The 25,243-nt window shown below is 41.1% G+C and overlaps 1 protein-coding gene across 12 annotated transcripts in view; it reads left to right on the plus strand.

The window, feature by feature from the left end:
• Pds5b (PDS5 cohesin associated factor B) overlaps positions 1-25,243 on the plus strand; it is a 143,095-nt gene that overhangs the window by 70,494 nt on the left and 47,358 nt on the right. For all 12 annotated transcript variants that reach the window (XR_010056381.1, XM_039089323.2, XM_039089324.1 and 9 more), the window contains 9 exons: positions 3,362-3,502; positions 6,093-6,208; positions 10,140-10,234; positions 13,810-13,955; positions 15,261-15,412; positions 16,612-16,725; positions 21,012-21,093; positions 22,962-23,010; positions 24,954-25,093. Coding sequence is in view for 11 of the 12 variants with exons in the window: in XM_039089323.2 (XP_038945251.1) it covers positions 3,362-3,502; positions 6,093-6,208; positions 10,140-10,234; positions 13,810-13,955; positions 15,261-15,412; positions 16,612-16,725; positions 21,012-21,093; positions 22,962-23,010; positions 24,954-25,093 (1,035 nt within the window). In the remaining variant the exon portion in view is untranslated. The remainder of the gene's footprint in view (positions 1-3,361; positions 3,503-6,092; positions 6,209-10,139; positions 10,235-13,809; positions 13,956-15,260; positions 15,413-16,611; positions 16,726-21,011; positions 21,094-22,961; positions 23,011-24,953; positions 25,094-25,243) is intronic.

The following is a 25,243-nucleotide window of genomic DNA, read 5'->3' on the forward strand; positions in this document are numbered from 1 at the left end:
ATTTACTCATTTTTAAAGGTTATATATTAAAGGCCCACTCCGTGCTGGCACTGTGTCAGACTCATTTGGTCACCATTCTTCCGGAGATGGATGTTCAGTGAACTTCAAATTTTTTATAGCTTCTCTTGCTTTTTAAAAAATACATTGTTTAGTTATTATGATAAATAATGGGTCCTAATATGACATTCCTGTTCATTCCTGTGCCTTCTTCATAGTCAAGCCCTCACTATACGTCCTCATCTGTCCTTCACAGCCTTTTTTATCTCCTCCTCTTCTGGAAATTCGCTCCAAATAGTCTTCCCTGGTGTGTGTGTGTGTGTGTGTGTGTGTGTGTGTGTGTGTGGTGTGTGTGTGGTGTGTGTGTGGTGTGTGTGTGTGGTGTGTGTGTGTGTGGTGTGTGTGTTTGTGGGGGTGGGTGGGTGTGGTGTGTGTGTTTGGTGTGTGTGTGTGGGGTGGGGGTGTGTCGTGTGGAGTGTGTGTGTATATGTGTGTGTCGTGTGGAGTGTGTGTGTGTGTGGTGTGGGGGGGTGGGGGTGTGTCGTGTGGTGTGTGTGTATATGTGTGTGTGTGGTGTGTGTGGTGTGTGTGGTGTGGTATGTGTGGGGGGAGTGGGGGTGTGTGGTGTAGTGTGTGTGTGTGTGTGTGTGGTGTGGTGTGGGGGGGTGGGTGTGGTGTGTGTGGTGTGTGGGTGGGTGGGTGGGTGTGGTGTGGTGTGGTGTGTGTGTGGGGGTGTGTGGTGTGTGTGTGTGTGTGTGTAGTTCAGCCTAGACAGAGGAGCAGAGAGTCCTACGTCTTGGTGCCAGGGCAGCCAGGAGAAGACTCTTCTTGTGCAGGCAACCAGGAGTATGGTCTCTCTGCCACACTGGATAGAGCTTGAGCATAAGACCTCAAAGCCTACGCCCACAGTGACTACCTCCTAGTAGTGCCACTTCCAGTGGGCCACTGGGCCATCTCTCCAGTCTCCTTAATATTTTTTTTTTTATAAAGAGGAAAAAATTTATAAGTACAAAATTTAAAAACGCATTTCCACTTGAACTAGAATTTAACATCTTGGTATCTTGACATTTCCACAAAATTGGTGATTAGAAAAAAGTCAAGTTTTTTTAGAAAACCAAAAAAGGAGGGAAATTTGTTCTTTTCTTTTTAAAAAAAATTTTATTCTTTGTATTGTCTAAGTTACATACATACATATATTATACACATACATATACATACGTATACACACATATATATACACATACATATACATACACACACACACATATATATATGTCTATATATATGTCATATATATATGTTTTGAAGAGACACAAGCCAAGGCAACTTGTATTTAAAAAAACAAAACAAAACCCAAAAACATTAGATTGGGGCTTGCTTACAGTTTGAGCAGTTTAGTTCCTTCTCAGCATGGTGGCAAGGTGACAGCAGGCATGATGCCTGAGAAGGAGCTGAGAGCAGCATCTCGATCCCCAGGCAACCAGCAGAGGATACAGTGACAGGAACTTCAGAACCCACCCCAGTGACACACTTCCTCCAACATGGCCACATTCCTTAATTCTTTCAAAAAAGTTGCCTTCCTTGGTGGCTAAGTATGGATATGAGCCTGTGTGGCCATTCTTACTCCAGCCTCCAGGGAATTTCATACAGGTGTTTGATCATCTCCTTTCTTCCTTGATGGCCCGTAGTGTTTGGTCTGGTAGTTCACAGTGTTCAGTCTTTATTTATAAAGCCCAGGAGCTAGAGGTAAGCCAAAGGAGGAGTGAGGTCTCAGTCTTTGTACCGTTAGAATCCAAGAGAAGCAAATTACTCATTAACCCTCAGAGGCACTCAGAGCACCTGGTGTGGTATGAATCCTTAAATCTTTCTCTGACATGGGAAGACATAGGGCACTGCTAAGAGTGTGTGATGTATATTCTGGGTTAATTTTATACATTTTAAAAGAAGTTATTTATTTTAAAGGTTTTGAGACAGAGCTTCACTGTGTATTCCTTGTTGGCTTGGAACTCTCTATGTGGACCAGGCTGGCCTTGAACTCATGGGGATCTGCCTCCCTCTGAAGTATTAGGGCTAAAGACATACACCACTACACCTAGATTCAATTTTGAAAGATTTTAAACAGAGAGGAACTTGGTCATTTTGCCTAGTATCTTCACTCATTTGAGCTGTAGCATGATGAATGGTTTGACTTGGAAATTCAAAGCCTTTGCCTGTGCATGTGTATATGGAGTTTTTAATTAATTAATGTTGCAAACTTTGTAAGTGTACACATTGTTTATCGTAGTACAAAGGAGGATGAAAAGGACTAGAAAGACATATTAAAAATGTAAAGCTGTGGGCTGGAGAGATGGCTCAGTGGTTAGGAGCACTGGCTGCTCTTCCAGAGGTCCTGCGTTCAAATCCCAGCAACCACATGGTGGCTCACAACCATCTGTAATGGGATCTGATGCCCTCTTCTGGTGTGTCTGAAGACAGCTACAGTGTACTTGTATATAATAAATAAATAAATCTTTAAAAAAATGTAAAACTGTATATTTGAAAAGTGAGTAAAGCACTATGAATATGTAAGAAAGTTTTATTTTAAATGCTGTAATTTTCTTTATGCTAATGTAAACAAGGTATGATCTCTTGCCATTAAGAAATTTATCTAGTGAGGTGATTAAATCATTATCTTAGGGTTCTTAGGAGAAGAACTGATAACATGAGAGTATGTATGTGTGTATGCATGTATGCATGTGTACACTCATGCCTGTGAGTGAATTTACTGGGATTGGCTCCTGCTGTCATGGAGGCTGACAAAGCCCCAGCAGACTAAAGCTGGAGATCAGGAAAGCTGATGTGTGACACTCGGGCCACATCCAGAGGCTGAGTGAGACACGTGGGTGTTGCTTGTGCAGATCTTTGTATGCAGAGCCTGGAGAGCCTGGAGTTTTGATGTCCAAGGTCAGGAGGAGAAGGAGGAGCTCACCCCTCATTTGCCTTTACATGCCGCTTCCCCTATGGACACTAATATTTCCACTTCTACTGTGGATTCATAGTCTTGTCTGAAAACTTCTTTGATGATAACCCAAGAATTAATATTTTAGCAGAATATCACTCAGGGTACAGTTCAGTATTTTATTGGAGAAACAGAACTGTGGCCGGGAAGGGTGTTTGCTGATGTTGATCATAGTCAATGCGAATTATCTGTGACATTGTCTGCAAAGTGCGCTCCATGTTTTAGGTGATAGTGGTTTCCCACATCACAGAAAATGTTTCTGTGTTGCTCGTTTGACTTCATTTATAGTAAGAACATTTTTAATTAAATAATAAAACCCGAGACAGTTTATCTATGGCATTTCTTTTAATGACATTTTCTTAACAGTTTTTTAATCAGGTTCTGATGCTTGGGAAAACATCTATCAGTGATTTGTCTGAGCATGTCTTTGATTTGATCTTGGAACTCTACAACATTGACAGCCATTTGCTGCTTTCTGTTCTGCCCCAGCTTGAGTTTAAATTAAAGGTAACTATTGTAAAAATATTATGACTGTGTCAACAAATTCAATGAAGAGCATTGCTTGTTGATTTTTTAATTCTTAAAATTGTTTTACTGACTCCAACATGAGAAAGAATGTTGTTGTTGCTTATCTCTGGATCTCCAGTGCCTGCTGTGGTATCTCCCAAGGCGAAGGTAGGCATCTCATTAGTAAACACCACTTAAAGGTGACCAGCAGATGCACCAGCCTCTGCATGTTTCCCGGGACAGTTCCTGGGGTGAGGTTAACTTTTGAGGTAAGCATTTAGCTTCCATTTCAAAGCACAGTGTGTAGCAGGCTCTCAGGCTCTAGACTGGGCATTGAAAGTGGCTTAGGATTCACCTATAGCGTGGCATGCTCCTCTGTTCTGTCTTACACAGCTGTCTGTGCTTTAAGTCTGTTTCCTTTCAGTACTGAAAATCTGTTATTTTTTTTTTCTAGCATGTCTCTATTCCTCTGACATTAAATGATGCTATAAATTGAGTATCTTTTGAAGAATTGGGGAATATAATTTCTTTCCCAAGTCATTGCAAGATTAAAGCCAGCCAGTTTACTAGTTTTTGATGGCTTCCAGTAAATAATCCAGAAAAGTTACTAGATGATTTTCTTGTATCATTTTCTTATTCCTAAAATTTTTTCTATCACTTTAAAAAACAAAATAAGTAGTTTATATATTTTTTTTCCTTTTTTTTTCTGGTGCTGAGGACCGAACCCAGGGCCTTGCGCTTGCTAGGCAAGCGCTCGACCACTGAGCTAAATCTCCAACCCCTACAAGTAGTTTATATTGATAGCATACTAAATAGCTGGTAACTTGTTCTTATTTTAGTAGAGTACATTTTTTTAAATGTATTTCTTTTTTCTTTCTTTTTTTAAAATGTATTTCTTAAGTGAGCCCTTTCATTAATTGGCCTTCCTGTCTTCTTTCAAATTTGGTTAGTAATTTTGGTGAGGCAAGACAATCAAATATTCCTCCCACCTCCTTCCCACCTTCCCTCTCCCTCCCTTCCTCTCTCCCTCCCTTCTTGTTTTGCAAGACAGGGTTTCTCTGTATAGCCCTGGCTGTCCTGGAACTCACTCTGTAGACCAGGCTAGCCTCATTCACAGAGAGCTGTCTGCCTCTGCCTCCTGGTTGCTGGGCAGACTCGTATGAGCACTCCCACCGCCCTGCTGATAGTTACTTGTTAGTTAATCTGTTCCTAATTGCATTTTCCTACACACTATGAGGAATATAAAAATAAGTAAGCTCTCATCCCTGCTTTCAGCCAACTTAATGAGTAGTGTGGGAGGAAGAGGGAAACACTGAGCTCTCTTATGAGACTAGTGTTGATGGATTTTACAATTCTCATAAGCCTTTACAAAACACAATCCAGAATTTTTAATTGTAAGACATATGCCTAGATTGGGCAGATCTAGGACTAGACTAACTTATTCCCAGCTATAAGGCCCCTTGTCACTCTTTCGTTTCTCCTGGCCATGAGGTTCTAGCCCAAGGCAGCCTCCTCTACCTCTCTCTTTTTCCTCTCCTCTCTCTCTACCTGCTTTGGGGCTTCCAGTCCATCCCCTCCACTGCCCAATCACAGGCTCTGGCCTTTTATTGAGTATATAAATGGGGAGGATGTTATTGGCATCCATTAACATTAGAAGATAAGCAGCATCAGGCCAACCCACTACAGATTGGATGCAGTGAGGATCAGGTGGGTGTGGACAGTACTCAAAGGCAGGAAGCCCTGTGAGGAGGAAGCACGAAGTCCTAAGGCCTTTAAAGTACAGTTAGGATGTACAGAGTTTAGACATTTGGCTCTCGTCACAATTTTCATTTGTGGAGCAAAAGAAACAAGTTGCCAGAAGAGTTAGGCTCTATTTTGGGGACTCTTGACTGCAAGCCTGTGGCACTACTGTAAAATTTAAGACGTATCCGTGTAGTGACACCCATACATAGCACCTTGAACTTGGCTTCGTTTGCTACGCCTGATTGTTGCACTCTGGAAGCCCAGCGTTTGCACTGGTCGGTTGTTCACTTAACCACTGTCACTCGGTGGTAACAGTCAAACTGCAAAAGGCAGAGATGTGCCTGCTGCATACTCAGTGCTTCAGCACACTGCTGACTTCCTGTAGGAATCTGATGTTTTTGCATAAACTCACTCCTGCTGGGGACCAGCTTTATTATAGAGTTCTCTGTTTATTGTAGGTCTCATTTCTCTCAGTGTCTGGTCTTAAAAAAATAAAACATAAACTTTCAAGAATCCTTAGTATGTTTTAAAATACACTGTGCGTAGAAATTAACCTGAGTTGGAGGAGGGCCTTTTAACATTTACTAGGAACCTCAGGAGGTTTTCACACAACAGTGCTGCATTGCTGTAACTTGAGATGAATCAGCATTTATTACAGCACTCCGTCTTGCGAAAAGCTTTGTTACACTTGACCATTCTGGATTCAGAAGGGGTTTGTTTGTTTGTTTGTTTGTTTGTTTGTTTGGAGGGTCTGGGAAATCCTAGGAATAGGCCATGTTCTGAGTGTTTACTTTGAAGTTTAAAGACATTGTGTGGTTTTTGCTCTTTTGTTTTTTGTTCTATCTAGAGCAATGACAATGAAGAACGCCTCCAGGTTGTTAAACTCCTGGCAAAAATGTTTGGGGCAAAGGACTCAGAATTGGCCTCTCAAAACAAACCACTCTGGCAGTGCTACTTGGGCAGGTACAATTTGCTTTTTCTGTTTGTATATGTTCTGTTTTTATATGTTTATATCTGTTTCTATTTGAAAGATGTGGTTCTATTTTTAGAAATATGGTACACATTTAAGCTATGTTGTCAGAAATCTTAAGAATGAAGCGTTTTCAGGCTGGGGATGTAACTCAGTTGGTAGAGTGCTTTCCTAGTGTGCCCGGGGTCCCAGTGCCACATAAACCAAGTGTAGTGAGGCAGGAGGATCAGAAGTTTAAGGCCTTGGCAATAGTCTGGACTACATGAAACCCTGATTTAAAAATAAATAAATGAACTTAAAAGATTTTCTATTTTGTAGTTTTCAATGTTGATAATAAGTAGCTATATTTAAATTTTTGGTTTATCTTTATTTTATTTTGTCTTTGGTGATGTTTGAAAAGTGGTGCATTTTAGAGGCTGTCTCATAGTTTTTGTCTCATAAGATAATAAAGCAATAATTATAATTGAAAGTGCAGCTCGGAGTGATGTGGCTCCTCCCCTAAGGCTGTTATCTGATGGATTATGTGGAGGCATCGGCTGGGCAAGGATACCAGTGAAGCCAACAGCAGATGTAGCCTCGTGTAGACGCGCGCACATCTTTAATTCTAGCGCTCCTGAGCAGAGGCAGGCAAAGCTCTAGGTTTTACACCAGCCAGATACACCTTGCCTTCTTTCCCTGCGCCCTCCAGCCGCTTTCCTTCCTGGTCTCCAGAGGCTTTGGCGACTCTCCTGCCTGGGTTATGAGCAAATACAGCCTTTGTATTTCTTAGGGGAGGATGGTTTCAGTTCTCTGTGTGCTTAGAGTGGCCCGTGAAGCTCCTGAAATGCTTGAGTGTGCTTGTATTTTTACCGCGTACTTGGGAAAGGTTCATTACTTTTACTAAAGAGCTCTTTGACCTTAAAAATACTAAAGCACTGTAGATAATTCCAGCTCAAACAACTTTGACCCTGAGGAGGGAGGATTTTATTCCTTCAAATTATGCTCAGACCAAAAAGCAGTCACATTGTTAACAAAGAAATAGGATTTAAGACTTCAATTCCATTTTCTTTGTGTTTCAATATTTGTATTGCTATTATTGCCCTCCCCTTTGATGACTATCATTAATTTTAATAAATTTCATCTTTTGGTGTAAATTTTCTTTCTTTTTTTTCTTTTCTTTTCTTTAGGAGAATAGGGTCTCACTATGTAGACCAGGCTGGTCTCAAACTCAGAGATCAGCTTGACTCTGCCTGGGGAGTGCTGGGATTAGAGATAAACAACACCGCCAAGCTAGTCTGAATTTTTCTGATTTTTGCGGGGGTACATGCCTTTTTACTTTCTTATTTTTTAAATTTCCAATCTGAATTTGTAGCTATGATTTTAGTCAGTGCAAACATTTTGCTTTTTCTTTTCGGACAATAAGACAAAGTATTTAAGCAGTTTAAGCTAATGCAGCTCCGTTTGAGGTGCATTTTACTTAGTTAAAAACTGTATGTGGCTGAATGAAAGGGATCCATCCTAAGCCTTGTTGTGCAAATGTTGCAGAGTGCATCTTCGGGGTGGCATGGAATTAGCATGGAATCGGAAATGGATGGTGGCTGGGTGTGTGTGTGTGTGCTCACACGGGTGTGTGCACGCGCATGGGCGTGTGCACGCGCATGGGCACTGCCACTGAAATGGTTGTGTAGGTACTTCTATACTTTCAAGTTAGGAATTAGATTAGCCAAGCAGTCCAATTAAAATGCTTGCTCAGAAAATCCTAGTGTAAGCATATATCACCTTTTGTCCCACTGTAGCTCCTGCTTTAAATTTAATAACATAAAACCTCTCACAGTATTAAAAAAAAAATCACTAAATTTGGGCTGGGAATGGAGGTCCATGGTGGAACTCTTATCTAGCGTGTGTAAGGCCCAGGTTTTGATTCTCACCACCACAGTAGGACAAAGCAAAAGAGTACTGAGTACCCTGACTCTGATGCAGCACACCGTAATCCTGTGACAGGGAGCCTGCAGGTCTCTCATACCAGCCGGGCCTACATAGAGTTCCAGGTCAGCCAAGACCGCATAGTGAGACCCTGTCTCAGGCAGTCAAAACCACAAAAGCAAAATCCCCACCAAACTTGGGGAGCTAAACATATTTTAACAGATATATTTCTTTATAATGATGATAAGTTATATGCATATTTGAGAAATGATGAGACCTGGATTCAAAACAACCTTTACAGGGTCTTGAGAGAATTATACTTCATGGAACAAATATTTCTTCATGATAAGAGCATCTTAAGTAATATGCTGCTGCTGAATTTGGAGACACGTGTCTCTTTAAAAGCATGCTGTTTGAGGGGTGCGGTGGAAACCGAGAATTGAACCAGGGTCCTGTGCATGCTCTGTCTTTATGCTCTTAGATTCCAGGGATTGAATTTAGGCCATGAGATTTTCAGGTGCTTTTACCTGCTGAGTTAACTAGCCAGACTAGATGTTGTTTCTTTTGGTGTTAAATGATAAAAATACTGGAGCCTTTTGATTTTACAGAAGACACAGACTTAATGACTAGAAGCCCTTGACTTTAATGTTATTGACACCTACACAGAGCCTACAAGGCACTGTTCTGTTCTTGGAGCTGCTGGGTATGGGTTTTGAGCATTAATGATTAAGGGACAATTAGATGTCATGTGCATGCTAATGGAGGAATACAGTGCCATCAGATAATCTCATTAAGGATCCCAGTGCCCAAAGCAGTCATGTGTCAAACTCTGACTAACAATTTCTCAGAGATGATATGGAATTTAAGTGTTTCTCTGAAATATAAACATGCATATATATTTATAAGATACATAACATGCACAGACATACTTACATACTTCAGAGCAGACGTTTGAAATGCAGTATTGATGGGAAAACATTTGTGTTGCACGCAGCTTTTGCTACCCTGCCTAGGCTCCAGGAATGGCCGCACTACCACCCACCACCCAGCTTCCCTTGAATCCATGGGTAAAACACACACACACACAGGCTGATCATTCAGCTTCCCTCTGAGACCGTTGCTGGGCACTGCCATCTCCCACCTGGAAAACTGTGCCATTATCAATATTCTTGTCACCGCACCTCTCCACTTGCCCTAAACTTTAGTTGCTTGTTATTTCTAGTCCCTGCTAGACATTTCCAACTTTCCGCCACCACAGGCCACCATTCCTCCCCAGATCTCACAAGGCTACTTGTTTTTCTTCTCTCTGAAGCCTGGGAGCTGTCTCCTTTCAGCTTCCCACTACCTCCCAGGACCCGGAAGTCCCAGCAGTTGGCCTATGGCATCTTTACTGATAGATCAGGAACCAGTAGGGGAACAGCCCCACACATTGTCATTATTAGTCCAATGGAGAGCACAGGCTCCTCTAACAGAATCTAAATAGAGATTGTCCTAGTTTTGTGGTAATGTGCCCACAACTGTAAATGGTCTGGTCCCACTATGGATTTTCCTCCATGCAGCTATGTATCCACATGCATGTGAGTGTGCCTGTGTACCTGTGCTCATTGAGGCCGGATGTTTACCTTGGGTGTCATCGTACAGAGGCCGCCATCTCACCTGATTGTTACCTAGAGTGTCCCGGCAGTACCGACCTTGGGAATTGCTCTGGGCCGGCTAGACAGGCGCTTCCGTTTGACATGGGTCATTAGTATATGCCACCTCACTCATCTTTTTTTTTTTTTTTTTTTTTGGCAGATGTGTGAATTAAACTCGAATCCTTTACCAAGGATTAGTAAAGACTAATCCCATTATCTTCCCAGGCCCCACTTGGAATTTTCTCATATATGTATATATTTCTCATATATATATTTCTTATATATACAGATATTTCTTACATATATTTGTTAATAAGCAGAATAAATAGGAGTTGAGTATAGATGAAATTCCTATTTTGGCTGTCCTAAAGAGCACTCTTTCTATTAGGTTCAATGACATCCATGTGCCAATACGCCTGGAATGTGTGAAGTTTGCCAGCCACTGCCTCATGAACCATCCCGATTTAGCAAAGGATTTAACAGGTAACAGCATGTCTCCATGGATGCTTTTCAGTCGGGGGGGGGGGGGGTTGGCGGGGAGAATACTTTTCCAGGGAAAACCTTTTTTTTTTTTTTTGTAGGTGTTTCTGATAGCTGTCTTTTCTCATTATTATGGAGCTTTTGAAGCTAGGAACCCCCAACTCCCCCCACCCTTTTTTATTGGATATTTTTTTATTTACATTTCAAATGTTATCTCTTTTCTGGTTTCCCCTCCAGAAATGCACTATCTCCCCCTGCTTTTATGAGGTTGCTCCCCAACCCATCCACAAACTCCCTCTCCCTCCCCACCCCAACATTCCCCTACACTGGAGCATTGAGCTTTGATAGCACCAAGGGCCTCTCGTCCCATTGATGCTCAACAAGGCCATCCTCTGTTACATATGAGTCTGGAGCCATAGGTCCATCCCCGTGCATTTTTGGGATGCTGGTTTAGAACCTGGGAGGTCTGGGGTGTCTGGTTGGTTGATATGGTTGTCCTTTTTTTTTTTTTTTTTTTTTTTTTGGTTCTTTTTTTCGGAGCTGGGGACCGAACCCAGGGCCTTGCGCTTCCTAGGTAAGCGCTCTACCACTGAGCTAAATCCACAGCCCCATGGTTGTCCTTCTTGTGGGGTTGCGAACCCCTTCAGCTCCTTCAGTACTTGCCTTAACACCTCCATTGGGGACCCTGCGTTCAGTTCAGTGGTTGACTGCGAGCATCCACCTCTGTATTTGTCATGCTCTGGCTGAGCCTCTCAGGAGACAGCTATATCAGGCTCCTGTCAGCATGCACTTCTTGGCATCAGCAATATTGTCTGGGTTTGGTGGCTGTATGTATATGGGCTGGATCCCCAGGTGGGGCAGTCTCTGAATGGCCTTTCCTTCAGTCTCTGCTCCACACTTTGTCTTCATATTTCCTTCTGTGAGTATTTTGTTCCCCCTTCTAAGAAGGACTGAAGCATCCACACTTTGGTCTTCCTTCTTGAGTTTCATGTGGTCTGTGAATTGTATCTTGGGTAATTTGAGCTTTTGGGCTAATATCTACTTATCAGTGAGTGCATGCTATGTGTTTTTTGTGATTGGGTTACCTCACCCAGGTTGGTATTTTCTAGTTCTATCCATTTGCCTAAGAATTTCATGAAGTCATCGTTATGGCTGAGTAGTACTCCATTGTGTAGATGGGCCACATTTTCTGTATCCATTCCTCTGTTGATGGGCATCTGGGTTCTTTCCAGCTTGAAGCTAGGATTTTTTTTTTTTTTTTTTTTTTTTTGGGTTCTTTTTTTCGGAGCTGGGAACCGAACCCAGGGCCTTGCGCTTTCTAGGCAAACGCTCTACCACTGAGCTAAATCCCCAATCCCAGGATTTTTAATGTGTAGGTCCTGTGCATACTGGAAACAGCTTTTTACAAATAATTTCATGAACTAAGGCAGTTCTTTTGTTTAAGAACTACTGTGCACATTTTCACGTATTTGAATTTGCCTCGGTCTTGATTTTTAAGATTAATACTAATGCTCTGATTGTTTATGAACTTTATGCAAGTCATTTAACTGGGAGCAAAGTTAACCATAGTTAGTGGAGATAACTTAAAATCTGTTGTAAGCTGTTCACCTCCAATTTTTGAAGTAATGAAAATATCATATACCTGTTCACTTTTTAAAATTATGAGATAGTTCATAGAATAACGGTTAATATAACAGTCATGTATATCTTTTGCACAAATGTTAACATTTGCTGTCTTATGAAATTAAAAAGCAAAGAAAAGATAATTACAGCCAGAATCCTCTCAGGCTGTTCTCCTTAGTGGTTCTGCAGGACCCCGTTCTCTATGGTTTGCATAGTTTTCATGGTTTTTATAGCCATCTCCTGTTTGTCTCCTTGTATAGCCAGCTGATCATAGTTTTGTCCTGTAAAGCTTTCAGTGGAATTGTGTGTGACTTTGGTTGAACTTCTGTCTGTATTATGTGATTTTTCTTTGCATTGCCCGTTTCTGTCCCTTGTTTCCTATAGATTTTCTTTGTTCTCATCTTTTCTTGCCTGTCTATTCTTTTGCATTTGAACAGTTACTTATCTAGCCCCTCTTTCTGTGTCTCTGTCTTTCATATGTATGTGTTGTTGTGTTGTGTCTATGTCTGTTTTTCTCTCACTTGTTCTCCCGGCCTCCTCTCTCCTGGATATTCTTCTATAAATATATTTATAGTACAATATTTTATGTTATATTCATAATATAATTGATATTTATCTTATGTTATACCATTTAATCTATGTGAATATAATATTTGTAATATAATATAATGCCATTATAATATTATTAATGCAGTATTTTCTGAATCTGGTTTTGATGGGGAGAGTTTTTTCCTCTTTAAAAACATTAGCAATAACTTCTTTTTTTTCCTACCTTCTATTTGCTTTTGGTTTTTTTTTTTTATTATTAGATTCTTTCCTCAGACATTTTAGTAATTCATAGCCATGTGCTCATGGCTAATAACGAGCGTGCACACACATGCATGTGAAGTACATAAAAGGCCATATGAAGGGTTGGGGATTTAGCTCAGTGGTAGAGCGCTTGCCTAGCAAGCGCAAGGCCCTGGGTTCGGTCCCCAGCTCCGGAAAAAAAAAAAAAAAAAAGAAAAAAAAGAAAAAAAAAAGGCCATATGAAGAGTGCTAACTGGAAACAGTGGGTCTATAGCTCCTAAGATTCGCTTTGCGGTGAGGAGTTGTTTTCTAGGTTTTTTTTTTTTTTAATTCACTTTACATCCTGTTCACAACTCCCTCCTCCCATCACTCCCTCCCAATCCTTCCCCTTATACCCCCATCCCCTTCTCCTCTGAGAGAGTGTCTCCAAGGAGCTAGGCCTCTCTCACTGAGGCCAGATGAGGCAGTCCAGGTAGAAGAACTTATCCCACGGACAGGCAATAGCTTTTGGGATAGCCCCACTCCCGCCTCCAACTCCCAGCTCAAGTTTTTCAGCACCCACATGAAGCTGCATGTCTGCTACATATGAGCAGGGAGGCCTGGGTCCAGCCCATTATGTTTTTTGATTGATGGTTCAGTCTCTGAGAGCCAAGGGTCCAGGTTAGTTGATTCCTTTGGTCCTCTAGGAGGGTCTTAGTTACGATACCTCAGCTTCAGCTGTTTGCTCGCAGGGAAGCCAGGTCTCCTTAGCCAGTATCTGAGCTTCACCTTTTAGCAGCCATACTCAGGACTTCTCTAATTATGTGACAGAAATGGCACTACCCCACTGTTTCCCAGTGATGCCAGACGAGTTGATTAGTTTATTCTTTTAAATGGAAACTGATGATGACATGCTTAACAGTGACACACCTCATGTGTGGGATCAGCTTCCCTCCCTGAGAGTGCAGACTTCACTTCTCAGTTGCAGATGACATTTAGATTGTGAGGGAAAGGCCAGTCCCACTCCTTGCCTCTTCCCTTCCCTTGCTCTTAATTTTCTTGAAATATTAAACATTCTACTTAGGGTTTGCTTTTGCTCTGTTGATTTGCAAAGATCTTTCCAGTCTTTTAAAGCAATATGATAATTATTAAAGCTTCCATTTTAATCAGAAGATCTTATCTTTCAGAGTATCTTAAAGTGAGGTCACACGACCCTGAAGAAGCTATTAGACATGATGTCATTGTGTCTATAGTAACAGCTGCTAAAAAGGACATTCTTCTTGTCAACGATCACCTACTCAACTTTGTGAGAGAGCGAACGTTGGACAAACGGGTGAGTAGGAGTTGATAATCCCCAGAGGGTTTGTCTTTGTGTGTTTTATTTTGTTATTTTTGAGACAGAGTCTGTCTGTGTGGCTAGCCCCTGGATTCTTAGAATTCTCTCTCTAGTCTAGGCTAGCCCTGAACTCAAAGTGATACACCTGTCCCTGCCTCCTGAGTGCTGAGATTGAAGATGTGAACTTCCATACCCAGCCGAGGTTCTCATTGTTTGTTTTTTCCAGACAGAATTTCTCTGTGTAGCTCCGACGGTTCTAGAACTTAGTCTGTTGACCAGGGTAGCCTTGACCTCGAAGAGATCTATAGTTAGTCTTTGCTATTTTGTGGGTTCTTCTTTTTGCCACCCTTTGTCCCCTCCCCAACCCCAGTTCACCGGATCTGATCACTGGATAGAAGAGGAGAAAAGGGGGGGGGGAGCGCTCTCTGAATCTAATTCCATTCCTTTGTTTCTTCTTTGAGCACAACTGCTAACACCACAGCCAACCCCTCTGAATGCCCAACAGCTCTCACCCTCTCCTCCCAGGGTGCTAGCATTGATAGAACCCTCTGAAAAGTTCCCAGAATCCCAATACCCAACACTTGAAGATACATCTGCAGCTGGCAAAGCTACACCTCAGCTGCTGTGGACAGTCTGAAACAGCCCCCATGTCCCTACACCTGGATTAAAATGAAAACACATTCTTACAATTTCTCTGTGTTTTTAAAGAAAGCAGAATTCCAAAATTGTCACTGCAGAAATCATCTGCTCCTGCCCCCCTAGAGCGTCAGTTAAAGGTTTGCAGTTCTACGCTTAACCTCGAGTTTCATTCTTAGTACCCGAAGTTCAATTGTGTTTCATTTAAAAGATCCCTTTTCTTTCCTAAATAATGAACTTTTAAGTTGAAAGCATCTGAGGTGCAGCCAGGTAAAGTAGGATGTGTAAAGTGACTCGTTGGATACTGGCACTCAGCTGGCTTTTTGTCTTCCATCAAGGACCCCAGCTGTGGGATGGTTCTGCCACATTTAGAATAAGTTATCCTTCCTCAGGTAAACCTACCTGGAAACGTTCTTCACTGATAAACACCAGTCCTTGGCAGTTCTAAATCAAGTCGGGTTGACCTCAAAGATTAAACTCCACACTATTCTATTGCTTCACATTGTGGGAGCTTTTGTTTCTCTGCATATCCCTGGCTGTCCTACAACTCATTCTGTAGGCCAGCCTACCTGCCTGTGCCTCCTGAGTGCTGGGAGTAAAGGCGTGTACTGCCACCATTGTAATAGAAGCATTTTTATAAAATAACCTTTATATGTTTGTTTTAAGTGGAGAGTACGCAAAGAAGCCATGATGGGACTTGCCCAGATTTACAAGAAATACGCTTTACAGTCAGCGGCTGGCAAGGACGCTGCCAAGCAGATATGCTGGGTCAAGGACAAGCTGCTGCATATATACTATCAGAACAGCATTGATGACCGGTGAGTCGGCCACGCTCCCACGCTCCCCCCAGCAACTTGCTGAGTGTTGGATGTTATATACATTCTTTGTGCTTTCTTTATGGCTTTAACTATCCTCTTGCCTTTCGGATAGGCTAAGCGGAATGCGTAGTTTTCTTGCCAACAGAGCCACAAGTGAAGCATACATAGGTAACTTCTGCATGAGGAGAGTTTCCTCATTTGTTTTCATGCGCTTAACTTTTTATAGGGTGATGTCTATAGCTGGTGTAATTTCAAGTTTTTGTCTTAGAGAAAACACATGAAAAGTGTGTTTATTAAATTTTAAACAGGGGCTGGAGAGATGGCTCAATGGTTAAGAGCACTATATATATATATATATATCAAAAAAATTTTAAACAGTTTTTATTGAAAATCTTTTGGAAATTTTAGGTTAAAAAATTTTCTCCCACTCAGGACTAAAAACACTTAGGAATTTCTAAGAAACATGTTATCTCCCTAAAAGTAGATGGATAACTCGTATGGATAAAAGCCAATTAGCCTTCAGTAGACCCCTAAAGAAGCCATACACCAGTAGTTCTCAAATTAATGCAGTTCCTCATGTAAATAAAATTATTTCGTTGCTACTTCATAACTGTAATTTTCTAATATTATGAATCGTAATGTAAATATTTGATATGCAAGATAATCTGATATGGTTGTTTGACCCCCCCTTAACCACTTTCATACATTGTTAAAATTTTATGATATATCTTAGGAACTTTTTAGATGTGCATGTGTGGCACCAGTGCACAGATTTCTGTTATGACTTGGTAAGACACCTTTGCGTCCTATTCCTGGGTGTCTGGATGCGAAGGGAGTGGTTAACTGCCCTGGGTATGCATGGCACAGGAGCCTGGCCGGCCAAAGCAGCTCCTGGCCTTTTCCTTCGTGCTTTCCCTTAGCCGTGTCTTGTAGCTTTAACTTGATGATGATATTTGTGTCTTTAGAGGGACCTGCTGTAGTTTTCTCAACTTCATTGTACTGATATGGAAATTTGCTCTATGATACGCAATGTCCAAGGTCATTTATAATAGCCCTGTATAATAGCCCTAAATAGAGATTTAGTCGTCCTTTTGGTTCCTCTTAGATAGAAGAAGTCTGTTCTCCACTGTGGAAAGGAGCTTACTTAATTCATGATTTTATAGTTTTACAGATGGACTCAGTACACTTTTCTCTCCCAGGTTGCTTGTTGAGCGGATCTTTGCTCAGTACATGGTTCCTCACAACTTGGAAACTACGGAGCGGATGAAGTGCTTGTACTACTTGTATGCTACCCTGGACCTGAATGCCGTGAAGTACGTATGTCTCCAGTGTCCTGGCGCTCCTTTTCTCTAGCAGCTTAGGGGAGGAGGCTCAGTGTGTCATGTAAACTCTATGTTGATGTAAGCATTGTTTAATGGTCCCAAGCACAAGCAACTACTGGGCTATTTGTTTTTCTTTTTAGAAAGTTCTGTTGCCAACCTGTGATGTCAGCAGACATCCCTGCAGCGGCTAGAGCTGCTTGGCATGAAGTCACTAAGGATTTGACTTCTCTCTCTCTCTAGATTTTCATGTTGGTGGCATTTCAAGAGAGGTGATATACCTATTTCCCCCACCCCCCAGGTGTTAAAAAGGTCCAGATTATGAAAATACTATCTTCCTACTCTTACCACGGTACTAATTTCATTATTTTGTAGTGCAGTAGAATAAAATTGCTTTGCTGTTTGTTCTCAACTTAGTGTTGTAGGTTAGCATTAAGGACATCTCACAAAAACATTGTTATTTCCATGTTTCATTAGCTGTCTGGGAGGGAACTGGCCCTTTTATATAGTAGATTTATGCTAGTCTAATTGAGACATTGTAAAGTGTGAAGATTTCCAGAAGGTGTAGAAGTTGAGGCTCAGATATTCCAGTAAACATAGTTAGATCCATTGAGGAGTGCGTGCTTTGGATGTCTAAGGGTACTTTTGAATGGCCTTCCTTAGTTCCACAGTTCTGTGTGCCACAGCTACTCTACCTGGAGGTGTAGTTGTTGGCACACGCTGTGTGGCTAGCACGGGAACCTGGACCTCTGTCTCTGCTTTCACCCTGCAATTGAAAAATAGCAGCAGACGTCTATGTTTGTACAAGATGAGCAGCCTCCTGCAGAGCTCAATTTACAGTCAAGCAGTGAAGATAGCCGGGGTTTGAAGTCAGTGCTGCTTGCTTACAACATTCAGTCTTTTAACTGTGCAGAACAGTACATACGACTATGGTTTTAGTTAATTTTACTACGCTGGGGATGTTTTTCAGAAATGGATGCATTCAATTGCTGGTTTGCTTTAGCTTGGTTGCTCATCCTTTTTTCTATGGTTCAGCTGAACGACCCATTAGAGTGAATTGAGGGGATCAATACCTGTTCTCTTGGAACACATGTCACTTGGAAATCCCAGGAAAATCTGGCATTGACCAAATACCACTTAAGAGTAAATTAATAAGCATACTTTTAATAAGAATCCAGAAGCAGCACTAAGAAATCCTTCATGGAAGAACTTAAAATTATGAGTCTGTATACTTGTTTTTATTTTGTGAGAAAGGAAGGAATCATGTTCAAGAAAAACAAAAGGTTCAAAGATTTCTGTAAATCTAAATAGCTGTGAATTTTGAGAGTGTGGCTTTAGAAGAAAGTAGGAGGCATGGAGGCTGGTACTTAATCAGCCATGTACAATCCTGCAAGTGTCCTGGTCCCTCCCTTGCTCAGCAGGACGGTCTTCAGAACCTTTCTTCACTGGTATTTCTAAATAACACATAAGAGAATAGGTAATAAATAAAGTATAAAATATGTAAATGTCTTTATATCATATGTGCACCCAGGCAGAAATGTTGACTGATGTGTCAGTCAACACACACACACACACACACACACACACACACAGACTAAACTCATCCTTACCCCCCCCAAAAAAAGGTCAGAATATCTCGTTTCTAAATCCAAAGAATGAAAGATAATTGATGGGATGTTTAATGCCAGAAATGGAAATGAAAAGGAGAAAACAAGTCTGCGTGAAAAGAAGAGAGTACAGGTAACAGTCACAGTGCTACCAAACTACTTTTCACTTAAATGTCAGTATATTTGATTGAATTTAAAAGTTAAACACTTGCCAGACTGTGGTTGCACACACCTTTAATCCCAGACCCTCAGGGGCAGAGGCAGGCAGTATCTCTGAGTTCCAGGCCAGCCTGGTCTACAAAGCGAGTTCATGAACATTGCATGTACTCCTTGTCTCAAAAAAAAAAAAAAAAAAAGAGCTGGAGAGATGGCTGAGTGGTTAAGAGCACTGGCTGCTTTCCCATAGATCCTGAGTTCAAGTCCCAGCAACTACACGGCAGCCCACAAATGTCTGCAACTCATGGGAATCTGACACCCTCAAACACCAGTGCACATAAAATAAAATTAAAGAAATTATAAAAAAGGAAGGACTCATTTTTAAGAGGCGTGCTGTGAAATAAAACCGTTGAAAATAAACTTCTGTTTGGACTAGTACATAAGGGTTTTGGTTTTATAAAAGTGGTTCAGAGGGATATTTAAATGTTTCAAGGTGAAGTATTCTAAAGTGGCTTAGTGCACTGACTGTTGCACTAGCTGATTGTTTTAGCTACTTTTCTGGAACTTAATTTATACTTTATCTCTGTTTCCCCCAAAGTCTTTACATTTTCTTGTATGTGATAATAACAAAACCCACATACATGTGAGTGACGAGACCCGGTGACAGTTAACATTCCTATGAGTGTGTCGCCCAGCTCCTCTACCCTCTGTCTTCCTGGCAGAGAAACACAGCAGTCTGCTCTTCTAGCTTACAAACAGCTTTGAAGAATCAAATGCATGCTTGCGCATGTGTCTTTCCTGTAACCATTTAGTTTTGAATATCACATAGATAGATTATTTTATATATATGGTCCAGTGACATTTTTATTCTTGTTCTGTTTTGATCCAGGGTCTTTCTTTGTAGCCTTGGTTGGCCTGGAACTCATAGAGCTCTGCCTGCCTCATCGTTCTGAGTGCCTGGATTAATTTTCACCCTTATTGCCTTGTTGTCCCCCTTCTGCTCTTATTGAACTTCTAATCAGTATAATAAATATAGGCAAATTCTCTTGCTATTTAATATTTTGATTAAATACATTGTAATAGAAATTTTTTATTTCTTACAATTTTCTTAAATACATTGTAATAGAAATTCTTAGTCAATGAGGGCCATTTTAAAATTTCAGCTAAGGTCGTAGTTTATGAATTAGATTTGGGGGAATTTTATATTTAAGTGATAAATAATACACAATTTTATCTGTTTTAATTCTAGCCAACTTTCAACATGTGGATCTTTCAAAAGTTATAAATTACGATTTTTCTACGAGACAGAGTATGTTTGACTTTGGAGTTCAGAAGTAATTTCACAGAGTGTTTTCCTGAACATTTTTGTTTTATATATGCAACACATAGTTTGTTTTAGACTTTCATAGATCTCTGACAAGTGACCATTTTGTTTTTAGTTAGTTTGTGAATTTACCTTCATCACTAATGCCAGTGAAACTGTGGGCCTTTCACACTTGAAAACAGTAAACTATCACTGTTTAAAGGGTGAGATGTCCAGTGCTGAGAATGTTTTAATTCTCTTACTGTTAGCGAGTTCCCAAGTTTAAACTAGATTGTATCTTTTTAATAAAACGATATCTAGTGGCATTTCGAAACCTAGATATAGAAGAGAATGAAAATACTGAACAGTTGTCTTTCTGTCCCTTCGGGAAAGCTGGTCTTCCTCGGGTCTGCGTTTTCTCAGTGGTGTTGGAATCCCACCCGAAAATAAGTGTGGGCCTGGAGGGCTCAGTGCGTAAAGTGCTTTGCACGTACACGCTTCCGAGCTTAGCTTTCCAGCCTGGTTAGTGCACAGCAGCGGTGTGGGTGAGCTGAGGGTCTCTGCAGCTCGCTCCTCAGCCACCTCTGCTTACTCGGGAGAGACCAGTCTCCACAGCTGAAGGAAGGCATCTGAGGGGCGAGCCTCGATGTTTTCTTCTGACCTCCATGCACATGGGTATCCTGCACATCCAAATACATGCACAATAGTCCTGCATGTACACGCACACAAAGGAAACTGAGGAAAAATACTCTTTAATTTCCTTAGAAATGATGTTGTGCTGAAGTTCTGTAACAGTGTATGTAGTTACTAGGAAGACATGTTGCCAGCAGTAGATAATTTCAGTTTACACATGGTAGGGTAAATATCTTCCCAACAGTTATGCCTGTTGATGCTTCTCTCGGATTCCATGTTGCACATACAGCACATTACATCGTCAGTCCACCCTTTATTTCTCAGGTTCACGGTCTCCTGTCAGTGCCTGCTTATCTTACAGACACGCTCCATTTCATCTGTTTACACCAGTGCAGCAGCTTGGCTGGCTCCTGCCGCTGGCACATTGAGTCTTGCTTCTGGGATGCCAGTTACTACCCTGTGGATTGTAGCTCAGTGCTCCTGTTTCGTTTTTCACCTCGCCCTTTCTTATTACAATTAGGTAGTCAGAATGTTCTGAAAGGACTTCTAGCCTGGTGTTTGTATATTTTTGTGTTTTTCAGGGCATTGAATGAAATGTGGAAATGTCAAAATCTACTCCGACATCAAGTAAAGGATTTGCTTGATTTAATTAAACAACCAAAAGTAAGCTAATTTTAAAGAATGAGTATTAGATAGCTTGTATGATAATTGTTACCATAATTACAGCTTTATAAGTATCTTTATAACTTAGAATTCATATTGTGGTGATTTTATGGTAGTCTGTGTGTCTATAAGCTTGGGGACAATGGTCTCTGAGGTTTTCTCAGGACTGTCTAGGTTTTTGGCTTTTTGGTTTGGTCTTGTTTTCAGACAGTGTCTCTGAGCTGGACCTTGCCTGGACCTTGTTTATGGCTATCAGGCTCCGGAGCTCCCTGTCTCCATCTGCCGTGCAGCACTAGACGTGCCACCATGTCTACCGTGCTACGTGGCTCTAGGAGTCAAACTCAGGGCCTGGTACTCATAAAACAAGCAGTCTTACCACCCCCTTAAAATGTGGTATGCATCTGGTATGTACTTATTTTATTTGGGGGCATTTAGTGTGATTTTAAGTTCCTTCCCTTTCTGAAAATGATGCCTGTGAAATATATTAATCTAAAAAATGTATCTGGTCATTTTGAATTGCATTCAGAGAAAACAAATTGGTCACTTTTTTTCTTCTTTTTTTCGGAGCTGGGAACCGAACCCAGGGCCTTGCGCTTGCTAGGCAAACGCTCTACCACTGAGCTAAATCCCCAACCCAATTGGTCACTTTTTATTACTAACTCAGAGTTCTTGCTTTTGACATCCTTCAATCACATGCACCACCTGTGTGTAGGATGAAGGCAAACAGCATGAGGTTGTTTCCTTCAGGAAGAAAATGTCTATGTCGCCTGCAAACTCTTTGTTATGTCACAGAAACTGCCTTAGTGATTTATTGTCACTCACCAATTTTTTAAAAAAAAATTTTGTGATTTTAAAAACTAAGGCATCTCATAACACTTGTTTGCATAGTTCAAGTTTATATTTGAGAGGTTTTCTGTTTTGTTTTAAGTAGGCTAATTGTAACCTTTTTTGTTTTGTTGTATTGGTTTTTGTCTATTTGTTTTTCAAGACGCGTTTTTTTTGAGTAACGGTGACTGTCCTGGAACTCACTTTGTAGACCAGGCTGTCCTTAAACTTTTCACCTACCTGTCTCTGCCTCCTGAGTCCCGGGATCAAAGGTGTGTGCCACCCCTTCCCACCCCCACCTCCCTGGCCCTTTTTATAAAACAGGATCTCACTATGTAGCCCTTACTGGCCTGAAACTCAACAAGTAGATTGGGCTAGCTTGGAACTCGCAGATCCCTTCCTGCTTCAGCTTCCTGAGTGCTAGGCCTAGCACCTTATGTTTTCACTGGACATGATTTACTCTTTTAACTGTGTTCCTTGAGTAGCTCACCTGTTGGGATCTGCTTTTCTCAATACTAGACTCTTCAACAGCGCTTTAGCGGCTTCCATGGCAGGCATGGTTGAGTGTTACCATGCTGGAAGTCAGCATGCTTCTGTTAGAAGCATCTGGAACTGCTTCTCTTTTGTTACCCCGTTTTTTATTAATTTACCTTGGAGGGGGAGATACAAATGTGCAACAGTGTTACTGAAATGTGGTATGTTCTTGTATTCACGTGGGTGGATAACACTAGTCTTGATTTTGGGAACATTGAAGTCGTCATAGTGTCTAGACAGTATGCTAGGAGCTCCCACCAAGTGTTCCGTGACTCTGGTGAGATGTCAAACCTGCCTGCATTTGAGACTCTCACCATGGAACTGTTCTTTCTTGCCTACTGATAAAAACTTAGCATGGTCACATGGCTTCTGTACTTTTAACCCCACCCATTTACCTAGGATTTAAAATCTGTAAAGAAAGATACAGCCATGGTCAGGAGTGTTGTTGAAGATGCCTGTGTGTTTTTCTTAGTGAATTGTAATGCTCGATTTTTGTATGTAATTTACAGACAGATGCCAGTGTCAAGGCCATATTTTCTAAAGTGATGGTTATTACAAGTAAGTGTTTTAAATCTTTATAAAGTTTAAGTTAATTGAAGGTTTTACATTATTTAATTATTTTAATTTTACATTGTAATACTCTAGGAAATTATTAGTGTTTTTGCTTGCTATACAATAGACAGCTCACTTCCATTTTTCTCTGATTTTCATTTATTCTGTGTTATCCAGATTTTTTAAATTTCTCATTACATAAGAAAAGCTTGAGAAAAGCTTTAATGTGTGTTATTTTTGAGAATTAAGTCATTACAAGGTTTTCTGTAAGCATCGAGTCTGCGTTGCTTCCTCTGCTGCTGTCAGCCTCTGGCATTAGGTGCTTTTCTCCTCAGCTGGTCACTCACTGCTGACAGGAGAGTCGGGAACACTGGTGCAGTGTGGGTAATAAAGACGAGGTCGTAGGCTGAGCTAAGCACTGCAGCGCTTTAGAGCGAGCACCAAGACACTGAAGAGAACAGTAACTTAGTGGCTGTCACTTGGTTGCTCTCTTGAACTCCACTTTGAATGGAGCATTCAGAGCTGAGGTCCCACTGAGACTCAGGTAGAGAGCTGTCCAGGCGGCCCTTCTGGGAGCATTCCAGCTTCTAGTCCAGCCCTTTGCAGCTGGCTGTGGACACTGTCGTCCTCCTGAGGACCTCGTTCTTTGTTGTCTTTCTGGTTCTTTTCAGCATTCACTTCTCTTCTAGAAAAGAGTCTTTTCTGGTTCTCCGTATCTTGCAGGCATCACCAGTGTAGAGAAGGGTTGCTGTGCGTTTATGAGATGCTGCATTTGTATTTTGGTTGGGTTTTCTCCTTTTCCCCCTTTTACCTCCTTTATTTTCCCTAAGAGCAGGCCTTAATATGATGCCTGTCCATATCTTAAATTATCTACAAACACTGTTAAATTCCACTGATTATTAGTAATCTGTGGGACATAAGTTATAAAGTTCTAAACTAGAACTCTCAACAGCTTGTTCCCAATACTTTTCAGCTTAAATTTTACTTTTTAAAAATTATGGTGCAGATGTTTGTCTTTTAGAAGTCGTTGTGTTTATTTACTTTTGAGACAGACTCTCATCTAGCCCTGGTCACTTCGTAGACCTTGGCTGGCATGACTTCAGAGATTCACCTACCAATGGCTTCCAAGTGTAGGCCACCAAACTAGGCCTCCCTTCTTGTCTGCTAGTTTTTTCTTATATATAGAGACATGAAAGGGCCATCCATAGAGCAAGTATTTCATACGATTAGCACAGGAAGTATCCTTACGATGGTGGAGACATTTTTGCTGAGACTTAAGGACTGCTCAGACTTAGGATTTCAGAGACTTGTAAACTTTCTGTGTTACATTTAAGATAGGTATAATTTATTTTATTAGTTATGCTAGTCTAGTTTTTTTCTAAGCAATTAAACTGCCAGGAAGAGCAGAACCAGTAAAGACCACCGTTGTCTTAGCCCCTCTAAGAGCTGTGATGTACACAGTAGAGGAGTGCCGTGAACTCAGTGGAGTGGTCCTTTCTTGCCAGGAGGGACTTACGCAGCAGTCACAAGGGGTGGCTTGCTCAGCGCCTCTCAGTAACACGTGCTGCATACGGTTTGGATAATCTGGGGGTTGCTTTACAATGTCCAAGCAGATGTGGGACAATGTAATGAACCGTCTCTCCTAAGGACTTTTGCAGGAAAGTGTGAGCAGTGACTAAGGAACAGGGTGTTGCTTAGGCTGCCAGTCAGCCAGATGCTGTCAGGAGCTCTTTAGAAGACTTGACCTTTCCTGTGGACATCTCTTAACCCTCATGCTTTTTCCTGTTTTCTCCAAAGCGGATTTCTCTTACAGATTTTAAGTATTTATGGTGCTTTACAATTTGTTAAACTAAGAGCAATTTGTAGATGATGATTATTAATTAGAAATACAAAATAGAATGTATTTTTTTAATCAGCTTGAGAAATTACGAAACTTTATTTTATTTAAGGAAATTTGCCAGATCCTGGTAAGGCCCAGGACTTCATGAAGAAATTCACACAAGTGTTGGAAGATGATGAGAAAATACGGAAACAGCTGGAGGCCCTTGTTAGCCCTACATGCTCCTGCAAGCAGGCTGAAGGCTGTGTGGTAAGGGAGAGCCCATGTGTGGACATCCACATGTGGACATGCATAGAACTCTTTCAGTACACATATCTCATTTTTACAAAAGAAACTTAGGCTTATTTCAACTTAGGAAATGCTAAATAATTAACAATTCAGATAAATTATGGTCCTTCT

The sequence above is a fragment of the Rattus norvegicus genome, chromosome 12, assembly GCF_036323735.1.
Source record: "Rattus norvegicus strain BN/NHsdMcwi chromosome 12, GRCr8, whole genome shotgun sequence".
In the NCBI taxonomy this organism is placed as follows: domain Eukaryota; kingdom Metazoa; phylum Chordata; class Mammalia; order Rodentia; family Muridae; genus Rattus; species Rattus norvegicus.